Source organism: Microcebus murinus, chromosome 18 (genome assembly GCF_040939455.1).
Source record: "Microcebus murinus isolate Inina chromosome 18, M.murinus_Inina_mat1.0, whole genome shotgun sequence".
Taxonomy (NCBI): domain Eukaryota; kingdom Metazoa; phylum Chordata; class Mammalia; order Primates; family Cheirogaleidae; genus Microcebus; species Microcebus murinus.
Genome location: NC_134121.1, coordinates 52,989,382 through 53,003,605, shown reverse-complemented (window position 1 = coordinate 53,003,605; position 14,224 = coordinate 52,989,382). Strand labels below are relative to the sequence as shown.

General features: G+C 37.8%; 1 protein-coding gene across 2 annotated transcripts in view; it reads right to left on the bottom strand.

Moving 5' to 3' along the window:
- Positions 1 to 356: 356 nt before the first annotated feature.
- The window catches only part of MAP2K6 (mitogen-activated protein kinase kinase 6), a 124,215-nt gene continuing 110,347 nt past the window's right edge, over positions 357 to 14,224 (bottom strand). For both annotated transcript variants that reach the window (XM_012747416.3, XM_012747418.3), the window contains exon 12: positions 357 to 12,652. In XM_012747416.3, the coding sequence (XP_012602870.1) occupies positions 12,575 to 12,652 (78 nt within the window). In that variant the 3' untranslated portion in view covers positions 357 to 12,574. The remainder of the gene's footprint in view (positions 12,653 to 14,224) is intronic.

The following is a 14,224-nucleotide window of genomic DNA, read 5'->3' as shown; positions in this document are numbered from 1 at the left end:
ATAAAGAGGCCAAGTGCAGTGGCTCACGCCTATAGTTCCAGCTACTTGGGAGGCCAAGGCTGGAAGATGGCTTGAGGCCAGGAGTTGGAGACCAGCCTAGGCAACACAGGAAGACCCTGCCTCTACAAATAATAAGAAAAATTAGCCAAGCATGGTAGTGTCTTCGGAACTGCGATACTGTCACTTCGTTCTGTTTCGTTCTGTTTTGGAAGTGGGATAGTAGAGACAGAAGAATGGAGGAAGAAAAAAAAAAAGAATAAATAGTCCAGGCGAAGCTCTTACCCGACGGTCCTTTTACATAGCATTCCTGAACACAGGATTTCCACGAACAACTCAATTAATACACAGACTCGCTGTGCTGTTTAAAATGTCTTTTATTGGTTGTACATTTTTGTATGAGATCGACACACCATTTCTTTCAAGAACACCTTGCTCCTGAATACTTGTTATTTGTCCTAGCTATGAAGGTCATAGCAAGCACTTTGACAGAAAGAGGTGGTTGGGCTTTTTTTGTTTTGCCATCATTGCTGTCTTCTTGCTCTTTAAATTGTTGTTTGAGTCCGTTCATAGATTGACACAACATTGAACACAACACACACAGTGTGAAGTTCTACATACACACGCATAAACATCTGGAGACCAATTACAGTGTCTGCAGCTTGTTCCTTTCTCCTCAGCAGCAGTATGAAACCGAAGAATATCCTGAGATAGGAAATCAACGTGAGAGCTCCTCATCAACAGAGGAGTTCAAGTTTAATTTAATCTCCCAACGTCATTTTCTTTTTGACACGGTGAGAGGGGAGCCTGGGTGATAGCCATATGAACCACTTAACAACCACTTGGTTTAACATCTCAGCCATTTCCTTAGTCAAAAACACAAATTCAAAGAAATATTTCATAACACATCAGAAAACCACTCTTCCTTTAATATGCTCTTGGATCGGAAAAGAGAAGGGAAATGATAAAGGTATGTTTTTTTACGAGATGCTGGATAGGAAATTTTACCATAGAATGACCTATATACTTATAAAGCAAAATTACCCTCACCTTTGGCAATTATTACAATTCTTTCTTTCTTTCTTTCTTTCTTTCTTTCTTTCTTTCTTTCTTTCTTTCTTTCTTTCTTTCTTTTTCTTTTTTTGAAAAAGTCTCACTCTGTTTCCTGGACTAGAGTGCCGTGGCATCAGCCTAGCTCACAGCAACCTCAAACTCCTAGGCTCAAATAATCCTTCTGCCTCAGCCTCCCAAGTAGCTGGGACTACAGGCATGTGCCACCATGCCTGGCTGATTTTTTCTATATATTTTTACTTGGCCAATTAATTCCCTTCTATTTTTAGTAGAGATGGGGTCTCGCTCTTGCTCAGGCTGGTCTCAAACTCCTGAGCTCAAGCAATCCTCCTGCCTCGGCCTCCCAGACTGCTAAGATTACAGGCGTGAGCTACCGCGCCTGGCCTATAATTCCTTCTTAAATGGCTGATAGAAGCCAATCATCCAGGCTATTAAGTATGCCCCATGATGGTATCTGCATGAAAAGATGAATTTCTCAAGAATAGGGACCCAGGACAATTGGCTTTTCCAAATGTTAGAAACAAACATCACTTCTTTAAAGCCGCATTATTCCTCGATTCAGTATAATTCTGGGAACTCTATTAAAACTCAACCTACATCAATACCAATGCTTGTATCTACCCCTAAGTCCTGCATATTGGCTATCTCCTAGGTTTCAGGATTTTGAGATAACATCACCAATTATGATAAGCAATAGTTCAAAATAAAAAAAAAATACACACAACCTGGATAACAGAAAAGCTAGACTAAAATGAAAATGTTTGGGGTCACCAAAGCCAATAGGCAGGCATAACAAAGGTGTGCTATCCCACAAAACAGGTATTTTAAAATATATTCCTAAGGCTTTATTGAGGTTATCATTTGATACTCATGTGTTTCCATATAGAAAAACACAAAGTTAAGTCCTATATCCCTAACTCCTTCGTTTCTTCTGCAGCTCACAAGCAGAGAGTTCCCAGAGCCAGAATTTAAAGTTAACATTCACCTGAAAGGCATGGAAACATTCACCCACATCTTTTAGAGGTCCTTATTTTATCAGTTTCTAAGTTCAGCCTGCCTCATTCACAAAGAAAATATATGGCAATCCACAAAGAAGAGATCATTCCAACCAGGGAAGCTAGCAGCACGCTGCACATGGCAGGAAAGATGAGGGAGGTGATGAGGGAATCCACCCAATAGTATTCATTCTTCTATTTCAAACTCTCCAGACACATTAAATTTAAGTGCTGGAGATGGGTTTTGAGAGATGGGGCATGCAACCTCTCTGATCTGCTTTCAGAATACTTCAGGTACCAAGAAGAGGTAGCAGGCTCCTAACTAGCTTAAGGTATTACTTCATTCTAGCATCAGGGCATGTTTCTACTTGCCCAAGGGATCTCTTTACAATGAACATGGTTTAAAAATAAATTTGGGCACAAAATAGGAAAACGATCAATCATATATACAAATAAAATGTGTCTATCACAAAATTTACAGAATGTAAGAAAAAGTGTTCTTGTTTCTTTTCTTACAAAGACTAGATTAATAAATGAAAGCAGCATTTTCACCTATGAAACTGAAGCACAGAGAAAGCTGAGGAAATTCACCTCTTTTATTAAAATTCTTCTAAAGTTCCATCCCACATAGAAGTTCCATCTAGTGTCTCATTGAGATTTTCACAAAATATATAGAAAACTGCTCGTGTATTTAAATAACTTGAAACCACACCCCAACACCTCTTTCAGTTTTAAATGACCCAATTTGAGGATTCCTCATGGTAGGAAATATGTTCTAACTGTGTAAGTTAATTACACAAAGAAAATATTTTTCCTCTAAAAATACCTATTATTCTATTAAAATATCATTTCAGTTCAAATAGAAAATCACTTCACTCAGATAATAAACTTGAGACTAAAGAATAAATCAAACGCAGAGGTAATATGAGAGAGAAACTGTCTGAATTTTCTTAATCAAACCTCCTCAAGTGGCTTTTATGCAGAGATTGGCTGAGAACACTACAGATTGTTGGCCAGTGTAAATTTGTGGCCCATGTAGTGTTTTAAAATGGTTAATGTGAAACTCCAGCTGTTAAATTTGCTTTAGAGGCAAACATAACACTGTCAGAATTCACCACAGACTCTTTATGTATGTGTAGAAGGCACCTGATATGATTCAGTTGGGGTCTATGCATTCCCTTGTGTTCAGTTCATGAGAGACATATCTTCATAGCTCTCAGCTTCTAATGGCTGTACCAGATTCCCATTACTCTTCCCCACCTACAACACCTTTGTAAAACTCAGCAGTGGGTAGCTCTGCTAGCTTGAGTCTTAGTACCCTCGTCTGAGTCAAAACTGTTTCAAGAGCTTTTGGTGAATGAACAAAAATTATGACTCCTGCCTCTGCAAGTCTAGAAATATAAAAATTCCACTGCCCATCAAGAGCCCAATCACTCCACTCCTTGTCACTGAGAGGGTGAATGCAGATCACATCATTCGCAACCACTTTAGAAAAATAACCCATGTAATGATCTATATCACATGGCCATCACATCCTGATTTCATGCATTTTCTTTCAAATGACTCATGCTTAAAAATTAAAATAAATTACCCTCTTTTCTTGCCACCTGTCCCCCTAGCTCTGTCAGGATACTCAAAAAAGCAAAAGCCAGGGACTCAGACATGGTTAGCTACAAAATCTCCCACATTTGGGGGCTGCTTAAAGTCCTAACATAGTCATTTCATCCAAAGTTCCCAAGCCTTTAACAGCCACAGAGACTTCCAGTTAAAAGGAACAATATTGGTAGCCAAGTATTCTGATTGGAAGTTGATGGAGGTTTGGTTGGGCAAGGCTGATCTTTATCACACTCTCTTCCCCTTCTGTTCATGCTAAGAGACCCACAAGAGCACCACTGAATATGGTCTGGAAACCACAGCTATACGTCACTGTTATCTTCCCAAGTATTGACATACAACAGGACAGACAACTGGAGATTAAAAAAATAAAATAAAGCAACCACTTCTTCCCCCACAATTCACTGCTTCTGAAAATCAAACTAGCTTTGAGTGTTATATTTTAAAATTATAAAATTTTTCGGGTGAATACCTGTAGTGTATTTTCTAAGAACATTCACAGTTCTCTGCAGCGTGGGGAAAAAAAATTCTGCTTATCAGATAACCTTCTTTGGCCTTTACCTTTCTTAAAAACGTCTGCCACAAAAAACTAAAAGGGTTTCAGGTTTTGTTTTTGTATTTCTTTACCCAGAAGCTAGCTGATGGATGAGTTGTATATCCTCCAAATGCTTTTAGCATTTTGTTTCTTTTTCTCAACCATCTTATCACCCCTCTAATCATTTACTTTTGTTCTGGGTGCCATCAGCTTAAAACGGTGACTCTTTAGAATCAATAACACTAGGGATATAAAAGATAATCTTCTGATACCCAAATTCATGCTACTCTCTGAATCTTCCTATATCTCAGTATCTTAAAAGAAAAATAACAATAAAGGGTTTTGCTTTTTGGTGGGGTTTCCCATTAGGAGACCATCTCTATAAAATAGTAACACTGCAAATAAGTTAAAGGATATACTTGTCTGCCAGCTTCCTTTATCAGCTCGCTCTTCCTAGGGGTTACCTAATTTAGCACCACGCTTTGCATTTATCTTTTCACCCAGCCCCCAAACATGATTTCACATCATCATTCAGACTTAAACTCCAAAGTCTGATGACAATCCCCTAAGACAGTGGCCATCTGACTTACTTTGTTGAAATATCATTCAGACTCCAATACAAATGTTGGTAGGGACCAAATGACGCTAATTACTCATTTCTGACCACAACAGAGTATTACTTACAGAAATCAGATACCCAACCTGGCTGCTCTTCTTTCAAAGCCAAATGGAAGCTCTTCTTATAAGGTTTCATATTTTGAATGAGGGTTTTGCTAAAAGTTCTCTTTGATAGCCCTTACATTTTCAAGAACTGGAAACAGTAGAGTTCAATTAGGCAGACTGATACAAAATTGTTGATTTTGATATTTGGTATATGAAAATGGCTGGATCAGTTCCTTTCCACAAAAGCATTAAGTCAGCCCAGGTCATTTGTGACCAACAGAGGAATAATAACAAGCAAATGCAACAAGGGAAAACAGAAAAGACTTTTGGTGGTCTGATCTAAGCCACAAACTCTAGAGATTACTTTGAAAGTTTCTGTTTCCCACATTAACATACAAGGAAGTGCCTAAACTTGCTCATGCTTTCCTGAAACTCAATCTCCAAGCCATAAAAGCATTTGCCTCGTTCCTTGAAAAAGACCCTGAATCTCAGAAATGTAAAAGTATAAACTAGGGAAAACCATGGAGCATGCTAAGATTAACTACCCACCAAAAAAAAAAAAAAACAAAAAAACAAAAAAACAACTGTTCACACTGACAACTCTTTAAGAAATAAATATAACATGAATCTTCCAAAATCTAACTGTAAACTCCCAAGAATAAAAAGCTCAATGTCCAAGTTCAAACGACAAGTGATGTCAGGATGTCAAGATAGTGAAAGTCCCCAGGAATCAGGCTGGATATTTTTAAATTCTATTAACACATGTTTGTGTTACCAGATGTTACTGGTTTCTTAAAAACAAAAATTGCCTACTATAAAGTTCTTTGTTTTGTGTTTCTACTTAGGCTAGAGTCCTCATTGCCTAAGATAAGATAGAGTCTTTCAGAGGAATTTTGCTTAAAAAAAGAGTTTGAGTCAGGAATTGAAAAGATTACCCCCAACTAAAATCTTGATTTCTAACTATTCCAGTAGAAAACTTGCAAATGGTACAATGATATTTGCATAGCTGTAAACAGTGACTCTCTAAACCTCAGAAAAATAATACATCTTCTTTGTAGTCACCAGGAGCAAGTGATACATGATGTATTTAGTAGCAATGTGCTTCCCCTGGAAGGAAAATTCCATTTTGAAGGTTCTGGAATTCAGGTTTTGTTTCCCTAGGTGAAGAGAAAACATTCTTTTAGGTAAATTGCCAGATCACATACTTAAATATGCCCTCTTAAGGAGTTTCCAAATATCATTCTGAGGGTAATTTATGTTTGCCTGGTGGTGCAGCAGGAAAAATAATGTTTCTGAATAATAAAGAGACTACAGCTTTCACTAAGATGTTTTCTACTCTTATGCAAGGAAAAGGAGAAAGCTTAGATCACTGGCAGTCATTTATATGGCATTCTGTCCAGCTAAGAAGGTGCAACTATTAATACTAACAGAAGAGGAGGCAAATTACACAGCTGTTCTAGTTCTATAGGGAAGACAGGACTAGAGGCCATGGGGCCCAGAAATCTACCCAGGGCTAGCAAACCAAGAAAATCACAATGGAAAGGGGGCATTTTGCATTTGAAATTGAAATTTACTAATGATTTAAAAAAAAGAGTACTCCCCCTAAGTCCAGGGACAGTACACAAGGCGAGTAGACCTGAGTCTTCTGTCACAGTGAGAACCTGGAGCTCTAAGACCACCTGAGAACAAGCATTTTGACCCCCAAACATTCTTACTTTCTTAAAAGATAGACCAATAGTTGAGGTGGATGAATTGGATGATGTTAAGAATTCCATCTGCCTTCTACCTTTGAGGCAGAGTTTGGACTCCCAAAGTCCCCAGTCCTAGGTCAGTTCAGGGAATAAGGAAATAAATTGAGTAGTGTCTGAGTTCATGATTCTCATCGTGTGCAAATCACACCACAGAGAGGAAGAAAATGCAAAGAAGCTAAGAGCCAAGGATATATTAATAGTTAACACCTAAGAGAAGCGCACCTCCTTATTTCCAAATTGCAGTAAGTTATATTGGTGATTGCATAGAAATGGAAAAAATAGGTACTCAGTTTAATCTGCAGAAAATTTTTCCATCAGCTTCTGGAATAATTAACACTTACCTGAAGAGATTAACAGGCACCTTTTATGGGAGTAAACAGTCCCTATCCTTTCTGAACTTATTTTCCTATGTCCATTTTCCTAATCTACCTCAAAAGCAGCTGAGCTAAATATTCACTAAATGGAAGAACTCCATACCTATAATCAAATTACAGTTTTAATTTGCTGGGCTAAGACAGGTGTTGGCAAACCATGGCCTGCGGGCCAAGTACAGCTCACTGCCTGGTTTTGTAAATAAAATTTTATTGGAACACAACCACCATGGTCATTCATTTATGTGTTATTGTTTGTGGATGCTTTCACGTTACAATAGCAGAGCTGAGTAGCTGCTACAAAGACCATATCAAACACAAAGCCAAAAATATTTACTATCTGGCCCTTTACAGAAAAAGTTTGCCAACCTTGGTCTAGGATGTCACAGTCCACATTTTGTCCACATTTTACAGAACAGAGTTATAGATCCTATGGGGTTTATAAACTGCAATCGCCTCCTCCCAACAAAAAAATGTTTGCAAAAGTATGTATTTCACGTACTATGTACGGTCCCAGCTTGCAACAGATTCCCAAAGGAAGCCAGAGTACCCCAATTAAAGCCAGAGAAAACCAAAGAGTATCTTTAGTTGTCGGCACATTTAACAGTGCTAAAACACACACATACCCCTAGACAAGAGAAACCTGGAGCTTCAACACTTAAATTCCTTTTTTCTAGGTTTGGTAGCTTCCTCTTCCTAGATTTTACTTAGGCATTTTTCCATCTGATTATGTAAATTTTCAGGGGCCCAATTGAAAACTGCACCTTCCACTTGAAAAGTAAAAAAAAAAAAAAAAAGTCCTGTGAAGGTGACATTTATTTGAATATCTTTTCATTTGCTAATTCAATGAAAGTGGAAGATCCCTTTGATCCCTGTGAAGCAAATCCCACTTCCAGCCATAGACAGACGTTAAGGAGGCAAAATCCCAGCACAATAGACATTTAATTCGTTTTACTAGATCTGACTACGGCTCTAAGGAATTTTATGAATATACAAATCTTACCTTCAAGGTCGGAGGGAGTTACATAGCCAAAACAGCACTTGGGTGAGAAATTAAGAACTAGGTATCTGTTGTAATTTCGGGCCAAAGAGAAAGTGTTTTGTCAGACACTCTTGGAAGAAACAGAGTGATTTCTCTGAGCATAGCTAATGAAGCCTGTTGGTCAACAAAGACATTTTAGTTTTAAACTATGAAATGTTAGCCCTCTCCGCCTCCTTTGAGATTATAATTCCAAAGACACTAAATCAAGTTCATGTGGAAAACTCAGGAACCCTGACAGTATTAGTACCAGCCTCCTCTAACGCTGGGATTTAGGAGTAAGTATTGCATTTTCTAGACTAGGACATTATTAGCACTGCAGGATTGATGAATAGCAAAGAAGGGTAGGACTGCAATTAAAAAGTGAATTAGCCATGGGCAAGCAATAACAATAATAACAATAACAACACAAAGAATGAAATGATATGGAGGATTGAGTGACCAAGAATTGCATTTTGAGGGTCACCAACTGTAGATAGTGCAAACTCAGCACAACATATGTCTATGATTCCCAAACTGTATCCTGAGATACCCTGAGGCCCTGCAGCAAACTCACAGGCATGGCAAAATGTTGTAAAATTTAAAGGAAACACAGCAACATCTGTAGGACATCATGCAAACTGCTACTATTAAGCTGTTTGGACCTAGTTACTTAATAGATTGAATTATTAAGTATCTATTTTGGCCAAGGGCACCATAAAAAAAAGTTACTAAGACAACTAATGGCACCACAAACAGAAAAAGTTTGGGAATCACTGGCATATACAATTTTTGTTAGGCTTGAGGGCTATACAAGAATCGTAATATACAAACAATTTTGAGTTATACCCACACATACTCATTTCCATTTCAGATGGCTTAACTAAGACAGAAGTAGGAGCTGCTTATTTAACCAATCTGTTCTGACTGTATCAGTGTGACCAAACACAGTCTTTAGAACAATGGATTATGCCTCCATATCCGGGCCTTCAATCATGGCTAATAGGTGAGTGTCATGTGTGAAATCAGTGACTATTTGATATTTTATCAACAAATATATATATATACATTTATGTAAGTTCTTTCTCTTTCAAAGTAGCCATTTTAGGAGACTGTATACTTATTCCAGGAAAAATGACTTTACTTAAAAATAATCATACATTTTCCACTTTTTTGGGGAGAAGGTCTTCATCTAAAATTATCTTCGGAGCCCATGACATGGTGTTTTACAAAGATTCAGTGATGGTAAAACTTCAGCATTAAGGGCAGATTTAACTTCTAGAAATTGTCAAACACAACTTGATGCTAAATCCGATAAACAGGCAAGTGAATCAAAGAAGACAATACCTAGTAAGGATTTTTGTAAAAAAAACAAACAAAACAACAACAAACCTAAGAAATAATTCTAAAATGATGACTATCCATATAGGGAAGGGAATGAATTCTGAAACTTTTTTTGACAGAAAAGTGGTAAAAATATTTTAGTAACATTATTTATATAAATATATAGTCTCTCAAGGTGGCTACTCTGAAGGGCAATACTCATTGATATGTACACATGTATGGTAATTGTCTTAAAAATTATTCACATTACTTTTTTGGCACACCTCTTAAATCAATAATATATATAGAGAAAGGGATATTTTTATAAATTATACTATGGATAATTATGTGACACCAAATCAAATACATTTGGGAACATGAGCATGATCACTTTTGCAGATCTATACTGATTTTATAATACATTGGTAGACATAGACAGGGCAGATATGCAGATGGTCCAAATTGGTTGAACATTAAATATTTTGAGTATCATCCCCGAATACAGATACCTTTTTCTTTATATATACATATCTGTCTGTATGTACAGGGGACACCCAACTTACAAATAGTTTATGCATCTTGACATTTTTTTTTTAAGGTGGTTGTTTGGAACTTACAACACAGCTCTCCAAAAATAAAACCATGTTCTAAAATTTAGACTTGTAAGACTGTCAAGCCAGTCTTTCTACTGTAGCACATAAGAGATATAATCACCACACAGAATATTGCTTCTATGGGGAATAGGTATTCTAAACTTCACATCTGCATGCCAGGAACATGCCTTCCCTGTTAGTGACAAAGATATCCCCATCAATGAGGACAGGGAAAGAAATGGGCACTCTGGACAGTCACTTGCTACCCTGCAAATGTTCAAGAGAAAGTGATTTTAAGTCAGTTCTCTCTTTAGAAGGTAGTAGACTAGTGTTTTCAACCCTGCTGCAAATCAGAACCACATGAGGGCTTATAAAAAAAAAATAATAATACCAATTCCCAGGCCCCGCCAATTAAATCCAAATCTATGGGGGCTGGGACATTGGCAACAACAGTGTTCGCAACTCTCAGATTATTTCAGTGTGCCCCAGGGCTGAGAATCATAGTTTATCTCCTTATCTACTTACTATGATTGTTTTGCAAGTTTAGGACTTAGGTTCACAGATTGGAGAGGGATACATGGGAGAAATGCACACTTGGTTAAGAATGTTTCGAAGTAGAAAAACAGGTAAGAGTAATCTGACCCAGACCAGAAAGATGCTCTATATATTTTACCAAAAGTTATAATGGAGTGACCCCAGATTATTTTTTTCCTACTACTTTCTCTTTTCATAAGATGTGAATAAAGCAAGACACACAGTTGTGATTTCTCTCTTGGTCTCAAAGAGAAGAACTTCCAGATTTAGGAAGGTAGGTGGGAATGACCATAATCACTAGGATGATGCTCCTTTTCTGGCTAGACAAAAATGAGGACAAAAGTAGCTTCAAAGCCGAGGAAGCTGATGTTTAACAAAACAGGTATCTCTCTCGGACCTGAATACCAAGAGGTGTATGGCAGTGTCATACTCACTTTGGGCACCTGACATAAGCAAGAGGTCAAGAACAAGGAGGGAAAAGTGCAAACAGAGAAACATACATGATTGCACTGCAAAATCTAAAAGGGGGCGGAAGAGAGGATTTAAGGAGCAATCTTCTCCATATCCATGAACTTGAGGCAAGGAAAGCAATAAAGTGTGTTCTTTCTTTCTTTCTTCATTTTTTAAGCAAAAGCCTCTGTTCTTACATTCAAAGAGTAGCCTTGTCCAAAAGCAATGGTTCCTGGTTTGGACACAATGTCCAAAAGCAACAGTTTCTGGTTATTTATTACAGGTCTATGTTTCCCTGTCAGTCACTTCACTGCTTGATCCTAGAGAAACCTAGAGCTCTAAACCAGAGAACCTGTGGGTATATTCAGCCACGAGAAAAAACTTTCGTTGCTCAGTAAACCTTCTATGAGTTCACGATGGACCTCATTTCCTTTAGGGGACCCAGCTACTGCATGCTGCTGAAGAAAGATGTGACCTCAACTCAAACTGTTGAAATTTGGTAGTCTACTCCTGGGAATTAATTCAACCCTCCTCATCTTACTGAATAACAACTCATTGCCTGTAATTTTCTTCTACTGTAGTTCTTCTATGAACAATAAGGCTTCTTCATTGAACAAGAAAACAAACAAACAAAGCAAAAGAGTACATTAACTACAAAAGCAATCCTTGGAGCTTATACATTGCAGGAGGGATGAAAGCAGAAGGCACCGATTCTCTCTGTGGTTTAATGTATTTCCCTCAAAACTGACAAATGTCCTCTTTATGAAATATAATGTTCATAGAAGCCACTTGGCAGGACTTGTGAGTTACCAAATACACATACACACAGGTATATAAATAGGTAGATATAAAATCACATCACAAATCACTTTCCACTAATACTATATCACAAATGTCAAGTGAACCAAACTCTTTACTCTTTGAGCTATGATAAAAGTGATTTCTATGTTTTCCTAAGTTTGGAAAAGTATATGACCAGGATACCTTGCCACTTCACCAAAAATATGTGGTGATCACCCAGGATGGAGCAGAAGTTTGGGAACGTGGCAGCAGCCACAATAGCTAGAACAAATATTTCACAAGAAGAGCTCCTTTATGATATTTTTATAATATTCTTAAAGATGCATATTAAATAATTTCTTCTGGACCACAGACATGACTGAACTTAAAAATTACAAGCCCTATAAATATTGCCAACCCAACCTTGTCTTTTGTATCTCCCTTCTTGCATAAAATGGAATCTTTTCAACCAAGCACTTAAAACATAAATATTAAAATAATAAATGGGACACACTAAAAATCTACTTATAATTTCATCACTACTGTAGCACCTTTTTGCCAGGGCCAATGCATTCATTTCATAAAGAACAAGAGAAGTCTGAGAAGCTTATGGACTCATATGACACATCATTAAATATTTAATCACCTTTTAAGTCCTAAGCCTTTATCATATTTCATCCATCTAGACAGTTCATTCTATACTCTAGATTCCAAAGCCCCCTTTGGAGGGGAAAAAAAAAGAAAATGGGGAGAGAAAACCCTCTGAGAGGCAGGGTTAAATTATCTGAAAGATGACTTTGTATTGGCGCTGTAGTGAACTTGCTTCACCCCGAAACCCATCAATCCACAGTAGGGTCAACCGATTAAGTCCATTGCTTTTTAGTCTCCAAGAATCAGTTTTACAAAAGATGCCACATCTGTTGCTTTGGATTCATGTAGGGTGAAAAATGGATGTTGCTGAGAAAGAAAAGAAAAATACATGGTATTAATATTTGTCATTGACAAACAATATATGAGATTAGCAAATTAACAGATCTGTTTGGTAAACAGATTAAGTATCCCTCTCAGAGTTAAGCTGGACTCTTCTCATCCCTTCCAAAATCAAGCACACATCTAGTGATGCAAACATTTAAAGATATTTCTTAGTTGCCACTCCTCCCATTTTGATATCTCTAGGTTTCCACTACCCTCTTTGGCTTTAGAAAAATTTGATTTATAAATAACTTTGGTCCTCCAAAGTCATTTCAGACTGATACAGTAGTAAAATAATTAGAAATTTCATAGATTTATGCACTTTCATTTCTCAGGAAATAGATGGTAGAATGAGAAACCAATTTTGTTGAATAGTAAATATTCGAGGAAGGCAGTCCTTGCTTTTGATATCAGAGAGCTGATTTGGACTGAAACAGTTAAAGCCATTTTCCAAGCCACGAGTTATACTTATGTCTCTCTTGATGAAGAGTTAATCCATCTGGAAAATAATATAGACTGCCAAACTCTAGGTATATGCAGAGAAATTGAACTTGGAGATTAAAGATTGAAAAGGAAACATTGGTCTCTATTCACACAGCTCAGATCAACTTTAAAAACACATCAAGTCCTGGACTTAGCTAGGTGAACAGGCACAGTATGATTCAAGAGGCTGCATATTTCAAAAACAATTCTGGGGAGATGAAGTCGTTTTCTCTACACCAGCACAATTCTCCCCAAATGGCTCAATTTTGTCACAAAAAGTGCCCAGCTGTCACAGTGGAACCTGCCACCTCTAATTAGAAAGAGATACATCAGGTCATGGATCCATAGTTCTCACAGTGGAAAGAAAACCAACCAAACCAACCAAAAAGGACGATGCCTCCAGGTAGCACCTAATGCTGTTTTCCTCCTCACCTGCCACACCCACTTGCCAATCCCGGGGCTGCCGACTATTCTCAATGACCAGCTGAGCAGCTAAATATGAGCATTTTTACATGCAGACATGTACATGACTCACTCTGTTTCCCCTGACTTTAGGAACTTTAGTTTACAACCTTCCTGTTGCCTAGCTGTAGGTTTTCTAATTATATTTGTTTTAAACCTGACAGCAGAGGGCTGAATGAGTCAGCTCTGTGGGGAACTGAATGCCCACCCATGAAAGTTTTAGGAAGCAATGCAAATGGGAAAGGAACAAGGACATAAAAGCCAAACGAAGATAGCGCTGGTCACTGTTAAGTATCATGACTCAGAAAACGGAAAAGAGGTTTTCTGACTTTGCTTGTCTGAGGATACAGGTTGGGTGTTGGCCCGGATCCTCACACCCACGATGTCAACTGAAGCTCTGGATGCTGGGTCCCTCCTCCGGAGCTTCCTCGACAACTACATAGCAGCACCGCTACTTATTACTAACCACTTACACAGCACATTCACCAAGTGCTTTGCCATCGTGCTTATTAGCTTTCCCACATCCTCTTGACATTTGGAAATCTTTTAATGTACTTAAAAGCTTTATACTATCAAAACAGGACACGCCAAACCTCAGATTGTCTTGGTGAC